At 42.3% G+C, this 27475-nt stretch overlaps 1 protein-coding gene across 4 annotated transcripts in view; it reads right to left on the bottom strand.

Annotated features, from left to right (window-relative positions):
- Positions 1-27475, bottom strand: part of LOC146680923 (receptor tyrosine-protein kinase erbB-4-like) — a 376413-nt gene that overhangs the window by 119885 nt on the left and 229053 nt on the right. For all 4 annotated transcript variants that reach the window (XM_085447520.1, XM_085447517.1, XM_085447519.1 and 1 more), the window contains exons 4-5: positions 4131-4265; positions 1781-1846 (exon numbers count right to left, since the gene is read on the bottom strand). In XM_085447520.1, coding sequence (XP_085303646.1) covers positions 1781-1846; positions 4131-4265 — 201 coding nt within the window. The remainder of the gene's footprint in view (positions 1-1780; positions 1847-4130; positions 4266-27475) is intronic.

Here is a 27475-nt window from a genome sequence, read left to right as displayed (position 1 = left end):
GTGATTTAAAAGAATTTCATTAAACTACTTCTCAGTATTTATGTTGAGTTCTGCTATTGCACTTTGCATAAATAGATTTTGAAAAACTTTTTCAGTTGTAAAATGAATTATTGTTTGTGTGGGTTGTACTTTTTTTTTCTTTTTAAATGAAATGACTTATGCTAGGCAAATGAGTCGTAGGTTGGTTAGCATAGCTTACTGGCATAACACTAGACTGTCTATATCTGAAGTGAAAAGAATATCCTGGTTGTTCCTAGCTTAGCCCTGAAAAATCAGAGAGAAATAATGTCTTCAAACAACATTTCATAACTGTAAGATTAAGAACATCGATATTAGGCCCCAAGCCTTTGCATTGCAGGGTAAGGTTAGCCTAGCTTAGCCAATAAACTGCTAGATTTCACAGTCTAAATTTTCACTAAAATGAACATAACACATTTAAACTTCACAAACTGACCTTTTCACACTTCCACAAATCTAATGATATACTTTATATGTGTTTGAATGCATTGGATCTAGAACACTATTAGCCTGTCTTAGGGAATAACTAGCTTGGTTTTGTCCAAATTGCCAAAAATACATATAGGCACATCTAAAACACCATTACCATGATGAAACTTGGTTCATTAAAGGGCTCAGTTAACATCTAAAATGTTCAAGTTCATAAGAGTACAACTAGAAAAAGACTTGTTTGGAAGCATTTTCAGGAGAAAGCCTCTGCTTTCTAAAAACAACAACAACATAGCAGTAAAGCTAAGTGCAAAGTTGCAAGTGAACAAACTACAAGACTTCTGGAACAATGTCCTTCGCACAGACGATAGCAAAATGGAGATGTTTGGTCATGACACACAAAACCAAATATAGCATATCAGCACAAACACATATCAGCTGATTGATGGTGGGGTAATGATTCAGGCTTATTTTGCAGCCACAGGACCTGGGCACCTTAAAGTCATTGAATCCACCATGTACTACCAAAGTACTCTTGCGTCAAATGTGAGTCCAACAACTTAAATTTACTTCAAACTGGCTCATATAATGGGAGAATGACCCAAAGCAAAGCAGCAAATTTACAACAGAATGGCTGAAAAAGATAAAAACGAAAGTGCTGCAATGGCCCCGTGAACTGAACTGAAGCAACATTGTAGAGAAGAGTGGGTCACAATTCATCCAAAATGATGAGACTGATAAAGTCATAGAGAAAAGTATTACTTCAAGTTACTGCAGCTAAAGGTGGTTCTGCGAGCTCCTGAATCATGAGATGTACCCCAGAGGGCCACGTAATGTGAAAACGTTCTTTTTCACATGACTGTCTCTCTCTGTGCATAGCTATTTGACACCACTCTTAACTTCAATACATGTAGCACTGGTCCACAGTGTTACCTTTACAATAAAGGGTGTAGCTTTGGAGTTGTGTTATCAGAATGGGATTTATAACTTGGCACCATAGACAAATGGAAAATTGAGCTTTCAATATAAGTAATTATTGTGAAAAAGTTTTCCAGCCCAAAGGATGATGTTTGTCTAACCAGCAAGTTCAGGGATTGTTGGCCAAGTTGATCCACCCCTTATTTGCAGGGTAAAAGTCTTCTGATTGACATTAAACTACCCAACACCTAATGTGGACTTTAGTTGGCCTTATCCGCAAAGAAGTAAAGCTACACATGCATGTGATATCAGTAAAGGGCAATAGGAAAGAATTTTTAATTTTATACTGGGAAAGCAATACATTACATCACGTGTGAATCAGCGTTTTGAGGTGGGACTGCGATAGTGCACTCACAAGTTTGACACTGGTCCTCCTGATGGCCCCAGCAGCGTCCGTTACATGAGCGATGACAGCGTCTGCCTGCAAAAGACACCGTACATCAGAGAACTCTCTGCAAACTTTAGACGTAGTTTTGACACAAACACACATTAAAGACACTGCCCCCACACACATCAAACACCTAATCGTTCGCTCGTGCATGCCCTTAAAACTGCTTGACTAATGACAGTGACAGAACTGTCGAATCTCCTCCGCTCATCCAACAATAGATTTCAAGTCACTGGCGACTCATGGCCTGTGAGAAACATGAGCATGAAAGACAGGCTTCTTCTCCCTTCCGTCAAGAGCTAGCAGGCAAAGTGGGACCTGACAGAGCATTCACAGCCTTCATCTGCCCGTGGCCCATCATCAAGACTTAATTGACTATGGGTTAATTACAGAGTAAGTGGAATAGTGAGGCAGATTGTCACCCGGCCCCTTCAACCACTCCCACTGTGGGGTTGTTAATGTTAAATACTAACTACAACTTGGCAAAGGGCCTCAATTTGGCAACCTCCACTCCCACAAACTCTCTTGTCATTTTTGGCCCACCTCCTCTGTTCTTTGTTTCTTTTCATCCCCTTCCTCCTACATCAGTGGCATCTCATCAACAAAATAGCAACGTTTCACGCACATTGTACTTGTACAGGGTCTTCCCCAACCTTTATTGTCTAGAAACAGGCTTTGCATGATGTCCTGATCCCTGCTCATGCTAGTCAGATTGTATTCTGTTCATTCTGCAAAGTGTAAAAAAAAGGTCATAACGCCTTTTCATTTGCCCCATTGTCTATGTCTTTGCTACCACTCGGTGCCACAGCTGTCCCCATTGTTCACCCTGACACGTTTTGATACAGAGACCCTGAAGAAACTGCTTTCCATCCCTCAAAATGAGCAAAAGGCTTGTCCATAAATGCGCAGAAAAGTTTGAAAGAGTTGTCTTTAGCAGCCAGTTCCTCTGACAGAATGTCCGCCGGATACTGACGCCTGTTATGGCCAAAGCAGAGGGAGCTGAGGGACAGCCGGGACCACAAAGGGGGTGAGGCAGTTGGGTAACAAGGGAAGTGGGCAGCTTCAAACCAGCTGTCAGATTCACTGAGATTTAAAAAGACCACAGCAGACAGCAGCTCCATGGGCCTTGCTGCAAAGTCGTTAACATACCACTACAATAGAAAGGTTCACGCGCTGATCTAACACTATGTGATTTTGCTTCCAAATGACCGCCAGGCAAACAGAATGAGGATAGGGCGTGATTGCTGCTGGATGTGTGTGTGTGTGTGTGTGTGTGTGTGTGTGTTTCTACAGTATGTTGGAATGTGCCACTTTAACATTTCACTGACGATACTTTAAAGGGCACCTATTACATTCATATCTTGCTCCACATTTTTATTCTTGGACTCTAGTAGAGAAGCTTTGCATGATTCACAGTTAAAATGAACCTTAGGTATCTTATACTGGGCCTTAGTGCAACTGCCTGTTAGTTCATTTACTGCTTGAAACAGTCCTATTTCATTCCTTTAACTTTTCCTTAAGCCAGCTTTCTTATAATTGGCTGCCCCATGCAAACAGAAGGTTTGAACAGCTGTGGATGTGGTTTCAGTGCCAGAGATGAAGTATTTCTGTCATATTAAACCTGTATATGACGTATATACAGTTGTGATCAGAAGGTTACATCCACTCATCATGGGCATGAATGTCATGGTAATTTTGTTCTATTTCCAGGGTGGAATGACACATATTTAATGACTGTATGATTTTGGAAACTGCAGTTGTTTAGAAATGGCGGGTAGAGACCTTCCAAAGCTGTGTAAATCTCCTATTATTCTTCTTAGAGCTTCACTGAATTCATTGGACTTTCCCATTGCTTTGAATAGTGTTTAACCCCATTAGTGCTGTCAAACAAACCTTTTTTATGCTGGCAAAGAGAAACTACCAGTTGTAGTCTATCATGATCACTAATGAGAAGTTTACAGGGCTTGGTATTGTTGAGTTAAAAGACATTATTGAACTTTCAACACCAAACTGTTAAATGATTTAAGTGAATATATGTATATATTTGAGTCTGTATGTATACTTTTGGCTATGTGGATTAATAGCTTCTTGCCAGTTTGTTCCGAAACCTCCATCCTTCATTCATCCATCTTCTTCTACTTATCCACTTCAGGTCTACCGGGGTGCTTTTAGCCTATAAAATCCCATTTACCTCTTCTTTAAAACAAGAACTTAAGTGTTCATTGCTTGGGGGCATCACCAGTGACTTAGAGGTCAGAAGGTTAATCTAATCAAAAACTACTGGTTCTACCGGTTTGCACCCTCACTCTGTACTCACATCCATTGTTGCTGTTGTTGGACGGCACCACCAGCAGCTCAGCTTGGGGGTTCTTGATAATGTCACGCCAATGGATGGTGTCTGCGTGACACAGGAATTTGTTCTGGTCAACATAAACGCCCCCATTCAGTATCTCTGCACAAGGAGAAACAGAAAGGAGAGAGAAAGAGACAAATGAGCACATAGCCGTGGATATAGAGTACATGTGCACGATGGCAGAAAATCAATACTTCAAGGTTAACTCTTCTCTTTGTCTCAAAGTACCACGCTGCATATGCTGTTCCCTGAAGCGCATCTGAGCATGACGATAAATGCTATTGACAAATGCACACAGATATTCTATGCCAAGTCCAAAGATATTTGTATAGAAAGTACCTCATAAAAATAAGCAAATGGATTTTAAAGAAACTCCTACTATACGCCAGTCTGATTTCCTAATTATGCGCTGAGTATTATTAAGTAATTTCATTTATCTTCAGAGTTAATGAGTTTGAATGTCACAGGCAGACATGATACTTGTTGTGTTAATTAAAACTGGAGCAGAGAAAGCGCATAGCTTCGGAGTTTAGATGCACTTAAATCTTGAAACTTTTTTCTTTTTATTGTTGAATTATTAACTTCAAGACTCCTAAGCGGCCCAAACAATCAAACTGTCTCATAGAAAATAACTGGAACTGGAGCTTTTCGTGACCTACTCCACAGTGAGAGCCAACACACCAAAGACAAAGGCAGGCACTTCAACCAGCATTTGCTTAATAGCAAAAATATGTTTCCTTTCAAGGACCAGTGCCCTTAACAGATGCCTGGGCATGGATAGTGATAATACATTCTAATCCCTCTCCCTGTTACTAATCCAGGTTTTGGATATAGAGACTGAATGAAATGATGCTGCAGTAATCCCCCCCCTCCTGAGTTGTGACCCAAAGCAGAAGGGAAAAAACAGCCCCCATCTGTGTTTCTTTCTCTCTGGGATACCAGCAGACTATATAATTTAACCTATTTGGGGGATTTAGATACAATCATCTTGCATCTCCTTCTCCTTGAATATGATTCCATGAAAGTACTTGTCAAAATAAATGAAATTTAATAATGAAAAAAGAAGCAACAATGTGCTTCAGATTAGGGCTGGATTAGCTGAAGGTAAAGAAGGGCATTGTCTCTCCAGGCAGATTATTAACGGCGTGCGCTTATGATTCGACTGCTGAGAAGCACACACACACACACACACACACACACACACACACACACACACACACACACACACACACACACACACACACACACACACAGGAAGCTAATCATTACCATCCGACACCCTGATTAAAGAAGTGGGCCTTGGTGGAGACGGGGACATTTATTCAAAGCTCTCTTAGAGGTGACATGGCGCTCTGTCTGCCTGCTGAATGGCCTACAGCCGCAGCTTCATGTAATCATGTTCCCGTCACAATGGACGATTTATCTGGGCGTGTTTAACATTCATGGATGGCGGCTGGAGAGAAAAAAAAAAGGAAGAAGAAGCTTGTACAAATAGCACATGGACTGCACCATCAGCATGCTTTGATAGCATTCAAAAATAGCTGTGAAATGAACGGCCATCCGTTACCGAACCCCGATTAATTATTTTTCAGACGGCAGATGTGTCCATATGTGCATTTCGTGTTTTCCCTTAAGTCTCCTTCATGTGATAGAGGGCTTTGTTGTTGAGCCGCTTCACGCCTCTAAAGATCCTTGAACAAACAACCCATTGGTTCAGACATACTGTGCACATAGACAAGGTCATCAGGGAGCACGTAACAGGTCAAGATTATAGGTTTTACACACACACAGGCTCATCGGACATTTGCTTGTGTCAGGCATCTTTCCACCACGACTGGGTGAGGGCCCTACTTTGCTTGAAAATGACCTCTTTTTACAACTGGCTAGAAGTGAGCATCCCTCGCTGGATTGTTACGTGTCTTGCCTATGAGATAAAAACACTGTAAAGCCTTGAAGTTTCTGAAGGATGTTTTAGTTTATGTCAAACTACAGACTCAGCAGATGTTGCCTCTCATATTTTGCAGCTGCAAGTGAGGATTTATAATGGTGTGCTATGCTAGGGTAACACCTTGAAAAGCTTTTGAAGGCTTTTTTGTCCAGTAACTGAAAAAAGACATAGTATTGGTTCGGCATTGTAAATAAAGGCCGACACACTAAAAAGCAGGTTTTGTGCAGTGTGTTTGACAGGCACATAAAGCACTCTTAATGCTGTGTAAATGTTGTGAAGCACAAACAAGCAAGGTTCAGCTAATTTTCCTTTAATTACATTTATTAATAATCAGTTTTCAAGCATGGGGCCATCGTTCAATTGCAAGAAATTGGAAAAGAAAGATTTGACAGAATATATGAATCTCTGGAAACATGCTGCACATTAAGCAATCTCATCTGATCTACAGATGTACCTTCCTACTCAACCCACATCAGACAATGGTTCACTTAATACCTGTCTGTGAAGGTTCTCAGTCATCCAGGTCATCGTAGTCAAAGGAGCTTGCAAAGAAAAGCGTCTGGACTTCTTTAAGTTGCTTGAAGACGTTTCACCTCTCATCCGAGAAGCTTCTTCAGTTCTAAGGTCAAATGGTGGAGAGTCCCAGATATAAACCTAGTGGGAGTAACCCCCCACAGAGGGACAAAAGGACCCCCTGATGATCCTCTAATCGCCTGAGCCAAGGTGTGAAACTGGGTGTGGGTCCCAATCAGCCAGAGTTTCGGGTGTGTTCATTGTGAAACCTGGCCCCACCTTATCATGCGAATTCCTGAGGTCATGCGAATTCCTGAGGTTCCCGATTCACTTAATACCCTTTCCACACAATGGTAAATGGCCTGTATTTGTATAGCGCTTTTACTAGTCCCCCCTAGGGACCCCAAAGCGCTTTACACACCCAGTCATCCACCCATTCACACACACACATTCACACACTGGTGGAGGCAAGCTACAGTTGTAGCCACAGCTGCCCTGTGGGGCGAGGCTGCCATATCTGCCATATATTGGCCCTTCTGGCCAACACCAGTATGCGGTAGGTGAAGTGTCTTGCCCAAGGACACAACGACCGAGACTATTCGAGGCGGGGCTCGAACCGGCAACCTTCCGATTACAAGGCGAACTCCCAACTCTTGAGCCACGATCGCCCCCCAATCAGTTCAGGAAACCCATATACACTGCATTGAAAACATTACTTTACACAACAGTGATTGTCCATCTGCAAGCTGCTTTGTAACCCACCTCCTCCCCAGGCCCTCCTCTTTTTATATACTATTTCTGACTCAACCATGAACCCTAGTCATGCATCTTCCCTTGGTTTTGCGGTATGCACCTTCAAACTCATTTTGTAAAACACTGCAGAAAAATTCTGTTCACTTTGATCATTTTGATCTTAGATATAGAAATATTTTATTTGATACAGGAAAACTGGTCCGGTCAGTGGTGGTCGTGAAATGAACTGGACATATTAAGCAAATGCAATGATAAATCATGGAATAGTTGTTCAGACAAGTCTTGACTAAGATTGTGGACCAAATCCTGGTTCATTTTGCTTTTTATTATCATTAGGGAAATGTGGTTAATAACACATGACCTACATGAAGCATGTCTTTCAGTTTCCCAACACCTGAGCACCTTTAATGACATCGGCTCACTCTTATTCTGCAGAATTACTGTGGTAGGTGGTACAGTCTATCCAATACCAATCGGAAAGTCATCAGATCGATCCCTGGCTAACCCAGTTCATGTGTCAAAGTTCAAGGTGAACCCTTGGTTGCCCCCAATACATCCACTGGAGTGAGTGTGCATATGAATGCTAGAGAGTGTGTAATTCTGAGTGTTCAAATGGACTAGCAAGGTGCCATTGCATCAATGCATTTACCAAACAGTAGTTTGATCATTCTTGGGCTACAGACTCAAAACTCACATTGATATCAGTGACAAAGGTCTGAAAGGTGGCCTTAATTAACACTGTTTGCCTTGCAGTCTTGATGACACATTATACTTATGACAATTTGTGGGAGTCCAATCAAAAGGGTCAGTGGTCAAAGTTGGATGTAACCATCATTCTACAGTAAAAAAAAAAAAGTGAGAAACTTCCAGTCATGACATGCATAACCAATCCAAGCAATTACAACGTATGAATCTGTAAATTGTGCAATAAAATGTCTTATTCTTTAAGAGATACGTTGGTTAGTAGCAGATTTCACCCATTGTAATGATAAAGAAAATGTCTGAATGAGTGGGATATTACTATAGGAGACTATGAAAGACACTTTCTTACATGAATTGAGCTCCAGCTAACCAAAGCAGGAAGGATTTGAGATGAAGTAATATTCATATCAATCACAAAGCTCCACATCACTTCTTTAATTTCAGCTCCATAGAAAAATACACTATGATCTACTATGCAGTCTCTAAAATAGGTACAAAAAAGAAAAAAATCTCCTGTCTCCCTTTTGATCGTCTATATGTTCAACCAAAAGACTTCAGCTCCTCTGGGTGACACTTCCTAGTCATGCCGTTTTATGCATGTATACGGCCGCTGAGGCCTCTAATGCCATATGGTCAGGTCATGTTTGGTTCAAGACGGCTTCTGGTGCAGCATTTTGCTACAGCTCTCTTGGCAGTGAAATAAAGTGCCTCACTGTGATGGAGAAAAAAAGAATCACATAGCAAAAGTCGAAGTGTCATGCTGAATCAGAGATTAGATTTGATATAGAACTGTGCTGGGGAATAAGAGGAGATCACTGGAGAAATTCCATCAAATGCAAAACTGAAAAATGGAATAAATGGCTTAATTTAATGACACCACCTTTATTGAATTCATTTACTTTCTTTCTTCTCCATCACTCAGTCCCATAAACCCCACATTTCTGACTCCCTCTAATGCTCCATCATAAAGGATGGTGCTTCATATTTAGCGCAGTCAAGCTCTAAAAAAGTGTTGCTGAACAATATAACAGTGCGGGCATTCAAGGAATAAAATGAGGGTTTGTTTCAAAGTGATAAACAGTGACTTAAATATCCACACTGTAAGCCTTATTTAAACCACCTGCTTGGGTTAAGGGTTATGGTCAGAAGAGACTTTAGGGGGGTTAAGAAAAATGAAGAAAATGAAGAATGGCTCCAAAACTCAGTCTTGCAGACTTGTCAAAAAGCCTAATTTTACTTTAGGGGTTAAGGTTATGCATTATTTACAGCTTGACTGCTTTGAGCGACAGGGATCCAGTATTTGGTTTGATTAAACTTAACATTCAATATCAGTGCAAATTACAGATGTTCCTTCCTATCCAACCTTGTAAGCCAGTGTGAGTTAGTTAATAACTCTGCAGTTCTCTCTTCCTGTCCAAATATGACCAAATCACTATGAAAACCACTTTCTCACATGAGTTGAGCTCCAGCTGACCAAAGCAGGAAGGGCAGCTCCTGCTCTGAAGGCTCAAGCTGCTTTTGGCCATTTTGGTGTTTCAAAACTGGATATGACAAGAGAAGGGCAGGACTGATGGTGAATCAGCACATTCGTTGGCCAATAATTTGTCGATTATAGGTTGTTAACCAATGAACATAACTCCTCCTTCTTTCTGAAACATCCATTAATTTTCTTCTGCTTATTCAATTTAGGGTCTTTTTGAAACAATGTTAGGATTTAAATTGATTAAATGAAGCTGTTTTTCTGATTTTTATATACACATCGCGATGGGTTCATTATCGAGTTGATGCACATGATGTAACTCATGAAACCTCTATTGGTATCAACCACTGGTGGCCATTAAAAAAACATGCATGCTTAAGGCACTTCCATTTTAGCTTCACTTTTTAGACCTGGAAGCTACACCCATGTTTTATGCTGTCTACAGATGAAATCCAGCTTAGAAAAACAGGATAGGGACAGCCAAAATGCCAGTGAGTTACATAGCATTGGAGACTATGGCATGATCAAAATTATTGTGAAAGTGTGCAATTAAGTTTTGATCTTGCTGCCTTTGAAATAGCTGTGCCACAGACTGTTGACTGAAAGTGTTTGCCCAAAGGTTGAGGTACCATGTGTCCACTTCAGCTGCTTGCAATGGGTTGCTTAATGTGAAAAAACAAAATCAATAAAATCACCAGGCAACTACTGATTTTTGTAGTATTTATTTTGTATTTATGACCTTTCTAATGATAATGTAAATAAGCTGTTTCTTTTTTCTTCCCCTTAGAGTTTATACGATAGGTTATCATGACAGTCCACTGGGTATATTGAAGTCAGACATATCAATAGATATGTATCCCTTCAGTTATCACTGAGAACTTTCTGGAGCACAAACAAAACTGCACAACGAATACAAGTGTGGGAGCTGTCGTTAAACTTGATAAATTAACCAATTAAAGGGCAAAAACACAGGTCTGAAATTAATGGCTGAACACTTGAGGAAACCTCATAATGCTGTGGAAGCGGATGTGGAAGTAACCTTTTCACATCCCAGCTTCTATAATTATATTCAACATTTTGTTTGCTTTCTATGCTCTTCTCTGAGGTGGGGGAGGGTGGGGTGCGGGGGTCAGCACTGACTTTAATTTTCAGATCACTGACATTAAGAAGCAGTGAGTCACTGACATTAGTGAGGGAAGGAAAATAAAGTTGGAGTGCCCTGACAATGTTTCTGTGACTCTTGAACGGTTATGCAAAGTTAGAAACTAAAATAAGGAACAAATGTTTTTGAAAAACTCGAGGTAAGAGCAGCATTTTAAGATTTCACTGAGATATTTATTTGCATTGTGTATCCAACACTTACATAGTAGAGAACAGGCCAATAAGTGTTCAGATTGTTAGGGATATAAAAATGATCCCTGTGCCAAGCTGCTTTTCGCAAGCCAATTAAGTTCATTTTACTGTCGTTGAGCAGAGCGAAGAGCCTCTATTTTGAAGTAGGTCCTAGGCAATGATGGCCCCAGCACCAATCAGTGGCCATAGCTCTATAGGGAGCCTGCTGATGAGCTTTCATCAGTGCTGCGAGCCACTTGTCCCACATCTCTTTCTCTCCCTAATTATGCTGATGAATAAGTCCGTAATAGTGATCTGTCCTCGGTTGATGAGTCCATGCATTTGCTGTTATTGTCTTGTCTCGAGGGCGGGTGTGTCACGTATCACACAACTCAAGCTGAGTGCATTCGGGCCATCCACACTGCCCTTTTGTATTACGATCATCTTTCTGTACTTGTCACCCTCCACCCTGCACCCACCCCCTTCAGACCCACCCATCCTCTCCAGCATTAAAAGCACTTTCTCACTCCGGTGATGGGCTGACTTGCTGAGCATGGGGAACAGAGAAATCGAGATGATCACTCTTTCTTTTCACAGTCGGATGCCCTCTTTTCCGTGAGTCAAGCACACACACAGTCTTACAAACACACACACGAACACAGCCAGAAGCTTTTAAAACACTCAGAAAACAATGCCTCTGAAATAATCAGGCAAAAGTGAGAAATTTGTTACATAAATGCAGAAAATCCCAATAACTACTTCCTGTCCAACACCAAAGAGCATCTTGGAGATCAGTTGCATCAGGTCGACAAAGCCTCACATTTGCGGCAGAGCTGGAGAGTTAAGCTGCAGCTTTACCTCTTAAATGCCAATTAATCACTCAGTGACTGAGAGCGAAATGCGGAGAGCACTGTGAAGCCTCTTGAGATTTTTTTTCCCCTCACATATAAATCAAGTGGAATACATTGTCTCCGACTTGTTCGGATTGTTGTTTATAAATTTAGATACTTTAATGCCATAAATTCTCCACTACAGAGAGACATTCATGTTGTTTGCAGTTTTATGGATATGATTCACAGAGCACTCTCCGTGGTATGTTTAGAATGCGAGTACCTTAAGCTTAGACTATGCAAGAGAAAATAACTAGGGGTGCAACGATACTCGTATCGATATTGAACCGTTCAATACAGTGCTTTCGGTTCGGTACGCATATGTATCGAACAATACAAAATTTTTCATTTATTTTATCAACTTTTCTTCTTATGATGCTGTCTGTGTTGAGAGCTCAGTGGATCTGCGTTCGACTACTCCGCCTAGGCTGCACTGTCGAGCGCAGATCCACTGAGCGCAGCGCTAGCTAGCAAGACAGAAGTTAAGCTCTTGTGGCAAATTGAACCTCCCCCACCCTCATTCAGATGTGACCTTTGGTTTTCATGTGACGTATGACCCTGAAGGTAAGCACGTCATGGACTAAAGTAAAACAGTATGTCGGATGTGCCACGCAATGCTCAATTACATGGGTGGGAACTACTGCGTTAGCGCAGTTAGCTCGTTAACGTGTTGGCCGTCCAGCCCCACACACGGGGCGATCCGCGGTAGCTCGTTAATGGAGATTTGCCGTGTTGTGGCGTTAACGTCATTTCTGATTAACACTGACAGCACTAGTGGGAACACAATGAATATGACTGCACATTTACGCCGACATCATCCTAGTGCAAAGACAAGTGGAAGCAGACAAAAACAACAAGCACGCATGCTACAAACTTTACCCGAGTCATTTAGACAGCCATTAGCACATGAAGAAAGTCTTCCTCAGAAGACTTAAGAGACTTCCATCTGCCACTGAAGGTGCTCAAGAACTTTTACTCCTGCACCATCGAGAGCGTCCTGACGGCAAACATCTGCACCTGGTTTGGGAACAGCACTAAGCACGACAGACGAGATCTGCAAAGAGTGGTGCGCTCGGCCGAACGCATCATTCAATCAGAGCTCCCTGACCTGCTGTCCATCTACACCAAGCGGTGCAAGTCCAAAGCTAGGAAGATTATGATGGACCTCTCCCATCCCAACAATGGACTCTTTTCACTGTTGAGGTCTGGGAAGTGCTTCTGCTTCCTTAAGGCCAAAACAGAGAGAATGAGGAGGAGCTTCTTCCCCCAGGCTATTCGGGCCCTGAACCAGGTGTAGGACTGGACTCTCCCAAACACGTCACTATAAGACTGGACTCTCACACACATCACATCACCACACGCACTCTGGTTTTTCTTTATGCACACTTCCTGTAATTTATAATCTTTATAATCTCTTTCTGCTATTTGCACATTTTTACTGTAAATTTCTAAGTTAATGTGTAAATTTTGTAGTAACCTGTAAATTGTAAATACTGTAAAACCTTTTTCTGTCATTTAATGGTCGGGCATTGAACAGCTACAAGCATTTCACCCCCCATGTCATACTGTGTATGGTTGTGTGTGTGTGACAAATTAAATTTGAATTTGAATTTGAATTTGACACATACCACCAACTTCAACTTTAGTGCAGACCAAGCACAACCTCAACTACCCAGCAGCACCACAAAAACTTCAAATAACAGCTCAAGAAAACCCAAAAAGAACTCAACACCTCCTTAACACCCAACATTACTGCTCTTATGACGTTATGACTGCCATTCTTCGCTTTGGTGTCGTTTCAGATGGTCATTTAGTCACCAGAGGGATGATTCTTATGTTACAGAGAGGGAGATTTTGCAAACATAAATGACTGTCTAGAGACAATTCTGAAAATAACGCCACAATCACTTTGCTTCCTGTTTTGACTTTCTCAATTCTTTTTTCTCCTAGTGGTTGCGCCTGAGTTGCGACACCTTTCATTCAGGTTAAGATTGAAGCGAGCGCTTTGTCTCTCAAGCACCAGCACAAATGGTTAAGAGGCTGTGGTGATGCACAACATCCAATGCAGTGACCATAAACTAGGCTTGAGGTATTAACCCAGCATCCAAACTCCCCATGTGTCAGCCCAATTGAGAAGCTGGAGCAAGCTTAATCCATGGATCACCCACTCTGCTGCCAATGTCCCAGTGGCAAACACCACAGGACATCTGCATAGGTTGTATGCCAATGCCACAGCAAGCAAGGGAAGGGACCCACACTATATTACGAATGTGGTTTTAATCTTGAGGCTGATCAGTTTGGGTCCAGTGAACTTGAATCCCTTCCCATTATTGTCAAAAGTATTTTAACAGCTTGCAGAACCTCAAGTTGTGAATGTTTAAGACTTTTATCCTGAAGCATTAACAAACAGTATTTCAGCGTTGACACAGAAGAGCATTTTTAACACAGTGGAAAGAATCAGTCAGAGTAAATAATCTTTTGTTTTAAAAATAGGGAAATACAGTAACTGAAAGGAAAGGATTGCATGAATGTGGTTTAGCGCTGAGGGAATTAATGCTGCGTGAATTTACAAGTATTGTCATCCTTCACAAATATATTTTTTCAAGAAGCCTTTACTGGAGACTCAGCAGGCAAAAGGATTGTTTGAACATTGTCTTTTATCTCAGAATTATGGTATGTGTGTGTATGTGTGTTGTCTAAGAGACGTGTAAGCTCTTTGTAGTCATTTACATGCATCAGTTCCTGGTGCTCTGTGTGGCCTGTGACACAGCGCTGACAGCTGGCATGACAGAAGGTGCCGAACTGGGGAATGAAACAAATTGCCTTCATTTTCTTAGAGTGCAACCTCTTCAGGGAACACTGATGAACATTACACAACTGCAACGGCAACAAATCTGTGACTCTGGAAAATAATGACTCACTAGAGAGACAATGAAGTAAAGTTACAGAAACGGAGAGGCAGAGAGATTGTGTTCTGTTTGCTGTGCTGATTTTCAATCTAACTGTTCAGTCAGACCAACTATAATCAAAAGTAAAAAGAAGGAAGTCATTTCTGCTTGAGATATTTTATATTTGGTGTTGAGGATCGCCCCAACTTTGCATGAACACATTCAGAATGCGTAAGGCAGAGAGAGAGAGCACAGGGCATGGAAAGTAGCAGCAAGGCCCCCACCCAACTTACCCATCTTGTAAGTAAAGAGAAGGCTTTATGCAATGGTAAAAGAATGAGTTTGAGTGGAGGTGGGTTGCAAAATGTGCAAATGCACAGTGATTATAAAGCACAACTCACATAAGTGTAGAGACTGGTCTGTGACCATCTGGAAACCATTAGTCAAAGGTAAAAACATATATTTTCCAGTCAAATCAGTTGCTAAGGCTTTGGTCATGCAACCCTAGAGATTGGTCAATGAACACTTGGCAACTACAGGTTGCTATGGAAAAATGTGTATTCCCAGACAAGATGGTGTGTGAACAAGACAAAACTCGCAGCAAGGAGGTATATGGTGCTGCACCTAAAACCTCCTTACAATTGCTTCTGTCACTGGTAGATTTCTGAGTAGGAAAAAAGACTTCTTTAAGAAGTCCAGACGCTTTTCTTTACAAGCTCCTTTAACCTCTGTGTTACAACTTTCAGAAATGCCTGCCGTATCTATACAAAATATCCCACACATTGACTGACCTGCAAATATGAAAGACACACATTCACACCTTCCTTGACTCTCAGCACAGATCTTCCATTGTTCCATTGTCACTGTGTATGTGAGGAAGTGGCATTGCTTGACTACAGCACAGTGCTGTGCATAAAAGCAGACTGACCCAGGCGGGAGAATCATTTCTTGTTTGCATTTCTGAGAACACACATCAGGATGGCCTCCGTATCACTGCCACGCAGGAAGAACCTCTCCGCGCAACAGGCTTTGCCTTGCTTCAGGAAATGGACGAAGCATATTCTGATGGAGGAGAGGTTTCATTTGTCCAGCAGGCCACTGATACCTCCTCAGAAGAATCTGAAAAGGAGACGGAACAAGAACCCAATATGCCTCCACAGAAGAGGCCCCGTGATACTGGGAAGCCCAGCCAGAGCCACACGGCAAAAGACAGCACTGTGTGGGTTGAGGAGAACATTGGAATGCCCAGTGCAGTAGCAAATCGCTCGTGCTTCACTGCGCAAGCTGGACCCACAGAGTCTGCTAAGGTTTGTCATTGCCATATTACATATGATATTTATAAATAAACCCATTTAGAGTGAGCTTCATGCAAATTTACCATTTTCTATTTGTTTATCTTGCATCTTCTGACAGCGTAAGATTACAAGTGTGCTCCAAAGCTTCGTTTGCCTCTTAGACGTGGGATTGCTGCAGACCATCGAGAGTGCGCGGTACATCAAGCCCGCAGAACAGAGCCAGACTGGAATTTGTCAATTCATGAACTGATGGCATTCATTTCAATCCTGTTTGTAAGAGCAATTATGTGTCCTGTTGGTGTCATTGTGGATTGCTGGTCAGAAAGATTTCTGGTGCCAGTAATCAAAGAGACAATGCCCTGAGATAGATTCATTTCAATTATGCAACACCTTCGATTTGATGACAAGGACGCGCAGGCAGAACGGGTGAAAACGGACAAATTTGCGGCGATCTCCGACATTTGGACACGCTTCAACGAGAACTGTGCTAAGAGTTTCACTCCAGGAGAACACATGACCATAGATGAACAGCTGTTCCCTACCAAGGTTCGTTGTCCATTCACACAGTATATCGCAACCAAGCCAGACAAATTTGGGATCAAGTTCTGGATGGCCACGGTCTTGGACACCAAATATGTCTGCAGTGCATCTCCTTACTTGGGAAAAGACCCCAGTCGTCAGAAGGGAGAGAGGCTGGCAGAGAACGTGGTGTGAAAAGTGTGACACAAACCAAAGTAAAAGTTCTCCCTTTTGAAGTGTGTTGGCTCCAGTGGTGATGCACAACTTTGAAGGTGAATATTCTCGGTCTTCGGTTTGCACTGCACTTTTCTATCACCCAGTAAGTTAGTACTGATTTGTTTGCAGCATCTTCCATGCAAACAGCAAACAACAGCAATCTGAATGTGGAAAACAAAGCAAAAAATCACAAGGAGTTTTCCAGATTTCGCTTGCCAATCCATTGGGGAATATATTTTTCTTCCCGAGCGAGTTGAAGTTGTTAGGGGTTGCCAGCTGCTCTCGAGGCCTGCACGTCAGAGGGTTCAACAGCCTAAAGCAGCTTTAATATGGATTGGTGAAAGAGTATCAGCCCATAAATCCACAGATGTAGGATGGCACCGAGAAGAGCTGATCTGCTGGGATTGCGGCTGAGTTTAATGGAATGACTGAACTAACAGTTTACTTAGTTGGAGACAGAATAAAACAAAAAGTGGTTACCTTAGTCTGACTACTTCCACCATCCTCCCAAGAATGGGATCCACAACAAAAACACAAAATATCCACCCACAAAATTCCCTTGTGCTAAGCCAACTGGCATCCATCGTAGAGCACTTTGAACTCCACTCAAATACTCACACACACACAGACAGGAGGCTACAAGCATACAGCGCAATGGGATCAGTAAGACCAGGGGAACAATAAAGAGTTCATTTTTTCATTCTAGTGTAAAAAAGTCTCTTTTATCTTATGGCTGGAATGCCCGCCATATACTTGCCTCCACTCCAGCAGAGAGAGAACAAAAAGATTTCCTGAACAAAAGACACACAGTGTTTGGGAATCCCGAGTTTGTGTGTGTGCGCATGAACCGCATAGTTAATTGGTACTATGGTTGGCAGGATCTGAGTGTGCACTGATGTGTATGCACCTGGCCAATCTGAGCAAAATCAAAACGCCGTAATTAAAGTTGCGGATTTCTCTGCTCGGGCAATTTACAGTAAGACTTAGAAAGCCCACGACTTCAGGTGAAAACATGATGTGACTAGAAAACAAGCAGTCGGTCCCCGAGGAAACCCTCCGTGTGTGTTTGTGTGTGTGTAGTTGTGAAGAACTTTACTGTACAGTGCCTTGGAGCATGTTTGCTATAAAGAGGGGGGAAAAAGGGGGGAGTGAAAAAAAAACAACCCAGTGTGTTGAGAAAGTAGCTGCTTAAGTGAAGACGACTTTCCAAATCCCGTGAATAACTGTTAAGTCTCCAGCCTGCAAACGAGCCGCTGGTAGATAAATGGCTGCAGATTGCCAAGATAATAGAGACAGAAAACAACCACTGGTTTGCCTGGAGGCACACACACACACACATAAAAAGCAACACATCAGCAAAAGAGCTCGGGTCGTGAAAGCGGCCGAAATGAAGTGAACTTTTCTAAGCTCAAAGTGGGTAAAGCGTTGTTCTTCTCCAGGAGGAGGGGAAAACGTTTCTTTTGCTCCCGCCGCTGCACATTTTTATAAAGGCCTGCATTATTCACACACCTAAAAAGCTGTCAACCGCTCCTGCTGCGTCTTATAAATGATACAGCCCTTACAAGCAAATCCGCGGTGGCTCTGGGCCTCTGACTTGAGGAGAACTTATCTGATCTTCACGGGAAGGCGGAGGTGGGTCTCCAGAGTCCCGTTTCCACCCCCCCACACACACACTTCTCCATTATTAGCTCTGCCAGCCAAAGAGATATTGCGCTCGGTGACAAATGGGAGAGGAGCGCTGGGGTGCAGACAGTGCGGGGGAGGTCCCCCCCCCTTCCACCTTCGCCTCCCCCCGCCCCATCCCCCCTCTTCACCGCAACTCTACCATCTCCACCCTCCCAACCTCCTTCCTCCTCCACGATCCGGGAGCGCTCGCAGCCGTGTCCTCCCTGATAACCATAATTGTGTTTTAAAGCCCCTGATTAAATTTCGCAGTCTCGAATGATATTGTTTTGCGATGAATCCTTATGAAAAATGCTTCACGTTAGGAGATTATGGAAGCGGTGTAGGAGGCGGAGGCGGCAGAGATGACAATTTTTTGTTGTTTTTTTTCTTTGAAACTTCTAAAGCTTCAATGGACGCTAAATGAATCCCTGCCATCACTCTCCTTCTTTTCCTCCGCCCACTCTTGCTCCACCCATCTGTCACGCTCCCTCTCTACGTTATAAACACACACAGGGACATAAACATTCCCCCTTTTTTCCTAAATTCATCCTTTTCTCTGACACCCACAGGCACACAGGTTCCACAGCCATCGAGATTAAGAAAAGTTTCAGAGACGTTTCTCAAACTGGTTTCAGAACCATCTCAGTGTGAGCGTCCCTTCGGAGTTTCACAGTAGCTCTACCTTCTTCTTTCCCCCCTTTTTTTTTTTTTAGAGGTGACACAAAATGCAATCAGGGTGAATGAGAAGCCAGCAAATTCAATAATGGAGGCAAATGAAAATGGAACTGGAGACTCTGCACTTAAGGCCGGATGGGCTCACCCTAATAAGCCCTCTTCTGTCACCGGCTTCCCTGCATCTAAATTAACCAGAGGCCCCTCCAATCAGCGCGGACAAACAAAAGAGTCAGCCAAACACCATGAGAGAGCCGCTGAATACTAATAAGGGTAACGAACGGTCGTCAATAGCCAACGCCGATGATGTGCGTGCGTGTGTGTTGGGTGAGGGTGTTTGATTAGTTTTTTTTAAAGTGAAAATAAACTTAAAGAAATGAGAAATTTGAAAAAAAAAAAAAAGTGATTTACTTCTATATATACTGACCTCGAGGTCAAGGAACTCACTCATCAAAGAAATTGCCAGCTTCACAGTACAAACAAGCTCAGAACTGCAGGCCGTGTTGCTGTGTCCACCCCTCCAACACCAGTGATAGGCCGTTTTACAGCGGATTAAGCCCGACAGTCAGTCCACTTTCTGCTCTATTATTGTGCTGGAAATGGTGTTTTGGTACATTGTCCAAGATAAGAACATCAAACTTAAATTTAGAGGGCGCTACGAATGGACCATAGGGGAGCTGTGAAGACAGTAAAACTGCCTGCGCGGCCGAGCTCATAACTTGAAATGTGGGCTATTATTAAATGTCCACTCTGGAGTCAGGGTGCCAGAAAAAAACAGAAGAGAAAAAAGAAAAGTTCTCCTCAGAGGTGCAGAAAAATGTGCACGAGCATGCATGCACTCTGTCAGCCCTGACGTGCGTTTTGTAATTCAGATTAGACTCATTACATATTTTCATGACACAGAATGCTTAAGAAGTGTTAAAAACAGAACTAACCCTCTGCATTGGAACTGACAGTTACAATGGGCTAAATGGGCAATTTGTCATTTTCTGGCACAGAGCTGCAGCACTCATCCCTCCACTTGGGTAATTTAGGACACACCGACACACACACACACACACACAGACAGGCATTAGCAAATCAACTATGACCAGTAAATTACCTCCATCTGGTTCTACTGTATATTTAGCGTCAGGTACTGTGAGCCAGTCCGGCAGGACACTTCCTTTTCCCCCCTCTGCTGGATTCTAGCTTTGGATTACGTGGCCTCTTCAGCAGATGCAAACGCAGTCCTTCACTGGTCTGCTCAACACTCTAATGGATTCATTCTTTTGGGGAATCTCAAGGGGGGAAGACTTAAAAAATAGTGGACCCAAAAATGTCATTAAAGCACAAAGTCAAACGGGTTACGGACGCCTGGGAGAGAATGAAGAGAGGAAGCTGCACAACACACCTTCACCACTCCAAGAGCCCAAAGCATGCAAATATGTAGCAATGTCAAAAGGGTGGCGCGAGGCTCGTGGGCGAGACAAACAATCAGCCGCTTTGAATATAATTGCTCTCAGACAGCGACCGGATACAGCCTCGTTTTGTCTTTAAGAGTGGTTAAAAAAAACCTCACATACCCATCCGATGGACAAAACATCATCCTGACACAGCAGCAATGTCAAGTAATGTCCTGTATCACATCAGCGAGCACACTGAGGTTTCTCTCTCTCTGTTAAGGAATGAAACGATGCTTACATCTTGTGCTTCAGATCATTTAGAATGGGAACACAAGACTCTGGTCACAAGCAATTCTAATCTCCCGAAAAATTAATTCAGCTCTAATGAGCAAGTTTGATGAAGTCACGGTTATTTAGTTTGATTAGACTGGATTTCCAAGAAGTGCCGGGTGGAAACGCTGACTCATACGGGCTCGCCACACAGCAGTTTCACTCTGAATAGCAGTTGTTTGAGTTTAAGCACGAAAAGTATCGATGTTCCGACAAAGGAGAAAGCAGGGGACAATTTACTCACCGTCTGACTTTGTGAAAATGACTGCTTTTTTGCATTATTGCCTTTAATTCTTAGTTTTGTAACCACAGTGCATTTATTAACTTTTGAATTCATTAGAAAAATGTTTCAGAAGTCATTTATCAAACAGTCCCGTTAAATGCTTAACAATGTTATTCAATTCATTTCTATTCAAATTTATTTTTATAGCGCCAAATCGCATCAACAGCTGCCTCAGGGTGCTTTATATTGGAAGGTGAAGACACTACAATAATACAGAGGAATCCCCAGCAATCAGGCAGCCTCCATATGGGACAGCTGTAGCTCAGCAGGTAGAGCAGGTAATCTACTGGTTGAAAAGTTGCTGTTTCGATCCCTGGCTCCAGTCTGCATGCCAAATATAATTGAAGAATAAGCACTCAGTGCATCATCACTCCCAGCAGCCTAGACCTATTGTACCAAAACTAAAGGAGGATTTAGGGTCACCGGATCCAGCCATAACTACAGGGAGTGCAGAATTATTAGGAAAGTTGTATTTTTGAGGAATAATTTTATTATTGAACAACAACCATGTTCTCAATGAACCCAAAAAACTCATTAATATCAAAGCTGAATGTTTTTGGAAGTAGTTTTTAGTTTGTTTTTAGTTTTAGCTATTTTAGGGGGATATCTGTGTGTGCAGGTGACTATTACTGTGCATTATTAGGCAACTTAACAAAAAACAAATATATACCCATTTCAATTATTTATTTTTACCAGTGAAACCAATATAACATCTCCACATTCACAAATATACATTTCTGACATTCAAAAGCAAAACAAAAACAAATCAGCGACCAATATAGCCACCTTTCTTTGCAAGGACACTCAAAAGCCTGCCATCCATGGATTCTGTCAGTGTTTTGATCTGTTCACCATCAACATTGCGTGCAGCAGCAACCACAGCCTCCCAGACACTGTTCAGAGAGGTGTACTGTTTTCCCTCCTTGTAAATCTCACATTTGATGATGGACCACAGGTTCTCAATGGGGTTCAGATCAGGTGAACAAGGAGGCCATGTCATTAGTTTTTCTTCTTTTATACCCTTTCTTGCCAGCCACGCTGTGGAGTACTTGGACGCGTGTGATGGAGCATTGTCCTGCATGAAAATCATGTTTTTCTTGAAGGATGCGGACTTCTTCCTGTACCACTGCTTGAAGAAGGTGTCTTCCAGAAACTGGCAGTAGGACTGGGAGTTGAGCTTGACTCCATCCTCAACCCGAAAAGGCCCCACAAGCTCATCTTTGATGATACCAGCCCAAACCAGTACTCCACCTCCACCTTGCTGGCGTCTGAGTCGGACTGGAGCTCTCTGCCCTTTACCAATCCAGCCACGGGCCCATCCATCTGGCCCATCAAGACTCACTCTCATGTCATCAGTCCATAAAACCTTAGACAAACCAGTCTTGAGATATTTCTTGGCCCAGTCTTGACGTTTCAGCTTGTGTGTCTTGTTCAGTGGTGGTCGCCTTTCAGCCTTTCTTACCTTGGCCATGTCTCTGAGTATTGCACACCTTGTGCTTTTGGGCACTCCAGTGATGTTGCAGCTCTGAAATATTGCCAAACTGGTGGCAAGTGGCATCTTGGCAGCTGCACGCTTGACTTTTCTCAGTTCATGGGCAGTTATTTTGCACCTTGGTTTTTCCACACGCTTCTTGCGACCCTGTTGACTATTTTGAATGAAACGCTTGATTGTTCGATGATCACGCTTCAGAAGCTTTGCAATTTTGAGACTGCTGCATCCCTCTGCAAGATATCTCACTATTTTTGACTTTTCTGAGCCTGTCAAGTCCTTCTTTTGACCCATTTTGCCAAAGGAAAGGACGTTGCCTAATAATTATGCACACCTGATATAGGGTGTTGATGTCATTAGACCACACCCCTTCTCATTACAGAGATGCACATCACCTAATATGCTTAATTGGTAGTAGGCTTTCGAGCCTATACAGCTTGGAGTAAGACAACATGCATGAAGAGGATGATGTGGACAAAATACTCATTTGCCTAATAATTCTGCACTCCCTGTATAAACTTTATCAAAAAGCAAAGTGATCTGTTAGGGTGACACGGTATCATGAGGTTTCTAAGATAAGATTGGCCCTGATTATTCAAGAGTCTAGTGAGTAAAAGTGAGTCAGAAAAAAAATTATTCACCAGCTGGATGTCGAGTGGTTGCTAGAGTTACAAGGTGAAACTGGTTGCAAAGAGGATGATGCTGCAGCGAAAACCACCTTGCAGTTGCTGGTTCCTAGCAGATTGTAATGGTTGCCCATAGTTTGCATGGAAGACATGTCTACACACATTCACCAACTAGTTGCTGACCTGCAGTGAAACCTGAAAAAGTGTGACACACACTGGAAACAGGAAATCATCATCTTCAATGTATAAGTAGTGCATCGCCACTGCAACCAACACTTATCACTAACGTTTGGCATCTTTCATGCAAACCGTGGGTGAATGCAGCAATATGATAGCAACCAAAGCAATCAGTGTGGCACTGTATACGTCTCTGCAACCAATTTTTCCTCCAGAAAGTGGTTATGTCAGTAGCCACCCTCTAGCAATCGCTTACCAACCAGTCATGGAATACACCTTTTTATTTAACCAGGTTACTAGGGTGTCATTAATTGGTCGCTATGCCTGAGTGACTGGACCATGCACTCTGTGGGACTGTTGATTGGGACCTAAACCGCTGCAACCTCTCTTGCCTCTGAATTTGAACTTTGCAGCTATTAAAAAAAAGACTGTTAGCACTCTAAAAGGCAGTATTTGACAACCAGTATGGTGACACATAAAGCTCCTTATTTCTAATTAGCTGTAGATCACATTAAAAACTCTACTGTGACTGCAGTCTTTAATACTTCATATAAACCCACTTGTAGATTTGGAAGCCTCTTGGGTAAGTAACTTCCCAGTCTCTGATGTGCTGAGCTTGGTGCATGCTAGCAGGGAGTGATGAGTCAGTCTGTTTATGCTGGGTGATCTTGACAGATCAATGCCATCATTGCCAGAGTTGCTATCAGGCCTGTTGACGTATGACTAATAGATCGACTGCTGCAGACTCCCTTAGAAGAGGGATTTAGAAAATTTTGCATACACTAGTGTCGGGGAGGGTTCAAACAGGCTTTTCTTTGGCTTTATATGGTATTATGGTATAAAGCCATTGTTGCTCTCTGGGAGTTCTTTCAGGTGTGCAGGTAACTCAGTTAGCCACGGTCAGCTAACACTGACCTATAAAGTACAATGTGTCAGCCAGTGGAAGTGAATCCAAACATCAAAGAACAGGGCACTGGGAAGCAGGCTTACTGCCCTGGGGTACTATTACCACTCCATTAGAGATCATTTTGCCCTCCTTCCAGACATGCCACAGCCAATAATGGAGACAACCCTGAAGCCTCTTGGGTATTCCTGTCAAAGAACTTGGAAAAGAAAGGGGAAAAAACTACACTAATAAAACTGAGCACAGTCCCAGCGACTTCTGTGTGCAAAAAGAGAAAAAAGTATGGGAAATAAGATGTGAAAAGAAGAAAAAATTAAAGCCAGACGTGTCGTCCTGTTGTGTGCAGACATACAGCAGGATGACAGCAGGTTTGACTGAGGTTCTTTTGGCCCGGCTGCCTTTTCTCCAAGTGACAGCACAAGTAAGAGCCCTCAGGAATGTGCTGCAAAATGATTTCCAAACTGACTTTGCATGAAAGTTCATATGTAAGAAACGTGTGGATTTACGGGTTGCATTACATTACATAATTCTGAAGTGTTTTTTGTTTTCAAAAAGGAATGCTGGTGCTTTGGTCTTTCAACACTCCAAAAAGAGGGATAAAGATGAAAGAAAAAAAAAAGCAAAACTTTATTTCACAAGCAGACTGAAGGGCTCTCTTGCTTTGCAGATCCACGACTGCAGCATTTTCTGGGGTACCAAAGCAGCGTTTGAAGCTGGGAGATATGTTTTAATCATTTGCCGCCTTAATGATGACACTGGATTCATTATTAATGGGCCCCATCCCTCTACTCTCCCTCTTCCTCATAACAGTCCAGAGTGTGAGTGGGTATTAGCATTAGCCGCTTTTGCTCTATTTGATCTTTCAGTAATTACACCACTTTTTGGAGATCACACCACAAGCTTTATGTTAAATAAAGAGGCCTTGGAAGTTTTTTTTTCTATACAAATTCCAAACACAATTATCATGGTTGCTTTTTTACCCCAATATTTATTTAATTTTTTTATTCCATAACAGGGAAAACAGGAATGCTGCTGGAAACTGGAAGCAAAATGGAAAAGAGCGCCTAACATTTATTGTCTACAAACATATCTCTCTGAATTGCCAGTTTGGGATATGAAGAAGAGGTGGGAAAAGTTACAAATGGAGGCAAGCGTGGAGGAATAAAAGGCAACAAGAGTCAGTTGTCTTAATATGAGCTACAGGATTCCTCTTTTTAGGTGTATGCTTTTTAAAAAGAATAAACAGAGGATGTAATAGCTTTGATGTGCAGGATCTTTGTACTCTCCACTGCAGGGATTTACTGTATAGATCAAATCCAGCTTTTATTATACTTCTAAAACTTAAGAAGAGGAAGTTTGCTCATTCTCAGTAGCTGAGAAATGCGCAGCTTACACAGAGGCTTTTTTTGCATGTCTGATTCTTATTCATTTTAAATATGCAAAACCTTACTGGTTTTATATTAATGCGATGTACACATAACCTATGTTCCTGGCATCATTGCTGCCATCATGCACAAGGTATTCACTGTCGTCAGTGAAGTGCTGCACCAGGTTATGTTAACAGTTCGTTACATACAGATGTTTTAATAGACACTGTGGCATCACCATTAACCACATCGGTGTTTAAGTGTTATTTTGCAATGAGCGGGGATAAAGCCTAGAAATTAGATGGCAACCCACTGGTAGATACTTTGGGTGAGAGAGGTATCTTCAACAACCATTTAGTAACTGGTTGTTGAAGGAAGGTGGCTGTCATCAGTGATCTCCTGGCAAACATACTCTTCTTTGACTGGCTGAAGGTTTCTGGCAGTTGCTAAGAGTACCTGGAGGTTATGCAGTACTGACTTTATGTACCCAGCCAGGGCAGATTCTGCAAACACCTACCAACTACTTGCTGAGCAGCAATGAAACTTGAAAAGGTTTCCGCAGACTGGAAACGGAGACCTTCACTTTCACCTTAAAAGTCAATATGTCACAACATTTACTGTGAAGGTGTAGGTTCTTTGTCAGTGTCAAACTTTTTCAAGATTTACTAACACTAGGCTAGTAGTTGGTGTTTACAGACAAGGACTTCTAAAAGTTGGGTGACTGTGGCAGTCTGGTAGTCACAAAACCAATCACAAGGAAGAAGTGACTGGTGGTTGCTGGTGGCAACTGAACTGAATCAAGATGATAAGGAGAGGAAAAGGATCAAAAGGGGAAGTAAACTGCAAGGACAAAAAGTGCATGAAATAAAACAGGAAGCAACTGAAAGCGAGACAAGACAGAAGTTAAGCAGACAAACAGGAAGACAGAAACATGAACACAACAAAAAGACAAGGAGAAGAAAGAGTAAAAGAAACCACTTTTATAAACAGAGGGTGAAAGTAAAAAGTGATTTACAAAAAAAATATAAGCGGCAGGTACATGGGATGCAAACTTCTTTACGGCTGGAAAACGTGGTTCTTACATCTTTGTGTTCTCCAGGAGAGAAACTATATCTCACAGTATCCACTGTTGTCACTACTGGAGGGTCAAAGAATGGATACCAATGAATATCTTTATTAGCATCAGACGTTTGGGGATCAGGATGCATTCAACTGATACTGGAGTGATCTGGTGATCATTCGCTCACAAATCTCCTCCAACACGAAGAAAAATCACCATCTGCTCAGCTGATCTAGCCAAGCTGAGCGACTGTGAAAATGATAAACAACTTAGAATCCCCGTGACCTGGTAAATCAATAGTCATGCTCTAAAAATGAAGATGCATATGGGGTTAATTATAATCAAGTCTGTTAATCAATTCATCTCAGCAGTAACTGCTGTTGGTAATTTGGCCTAAATGCATTCAAAATGCCCACAAAAATGCTGCAATTAGCGAGACAGCAGCAGTAAATTATTAGTTTTAAATTAGGGGATCCTTGGGATGCTGCCAGGTTGTGAAAACATAGCAGTGTCACTATTCCCCCCAGTGAGTCTGAATGAAAGTGGGCGATAAAAGAAGAGAGGTTGTCAGAATAAACGAACAGGGGGATGGCAAAAACTGGTGCTTTGCTTTCTGCACACGGGCAAAGGGGGCATTGCTGCCAGATGGGAAGTTGGAGTCGGAGCTCTCTTTGGGGCATGCTGAGCCATTTGGCTCTCATCCAAATGGGCAATTTCACAGGGTAGGGGGGGAGGAATAGAGGGGGGGAATAAGCTCGAAAACAAAGCAAAAGTTAAGCAAAGAAAGAGGCGGAAACTGGATCTGAAAACCATTT

Source organism: Copadichromis virginalis, linkage group LG23, assembly GCF_057382275.1.
Source record: "Copadichromis virginalis isolate Kocher_CV1m ecotype Utaka linkage group LG23, C_Virginalis_male_GT1.1, whole genome shotgun sequence".
Lineage (NCBI taxonomy): Eukaryota > Metazoa > Chordata > Actinopteri > Cichliformes > Cichlidae > Copadichromis > Copadichromis virginalis.
This window is presented reverse-complemented; position numbering and strand designations above follow the sequence as displayed.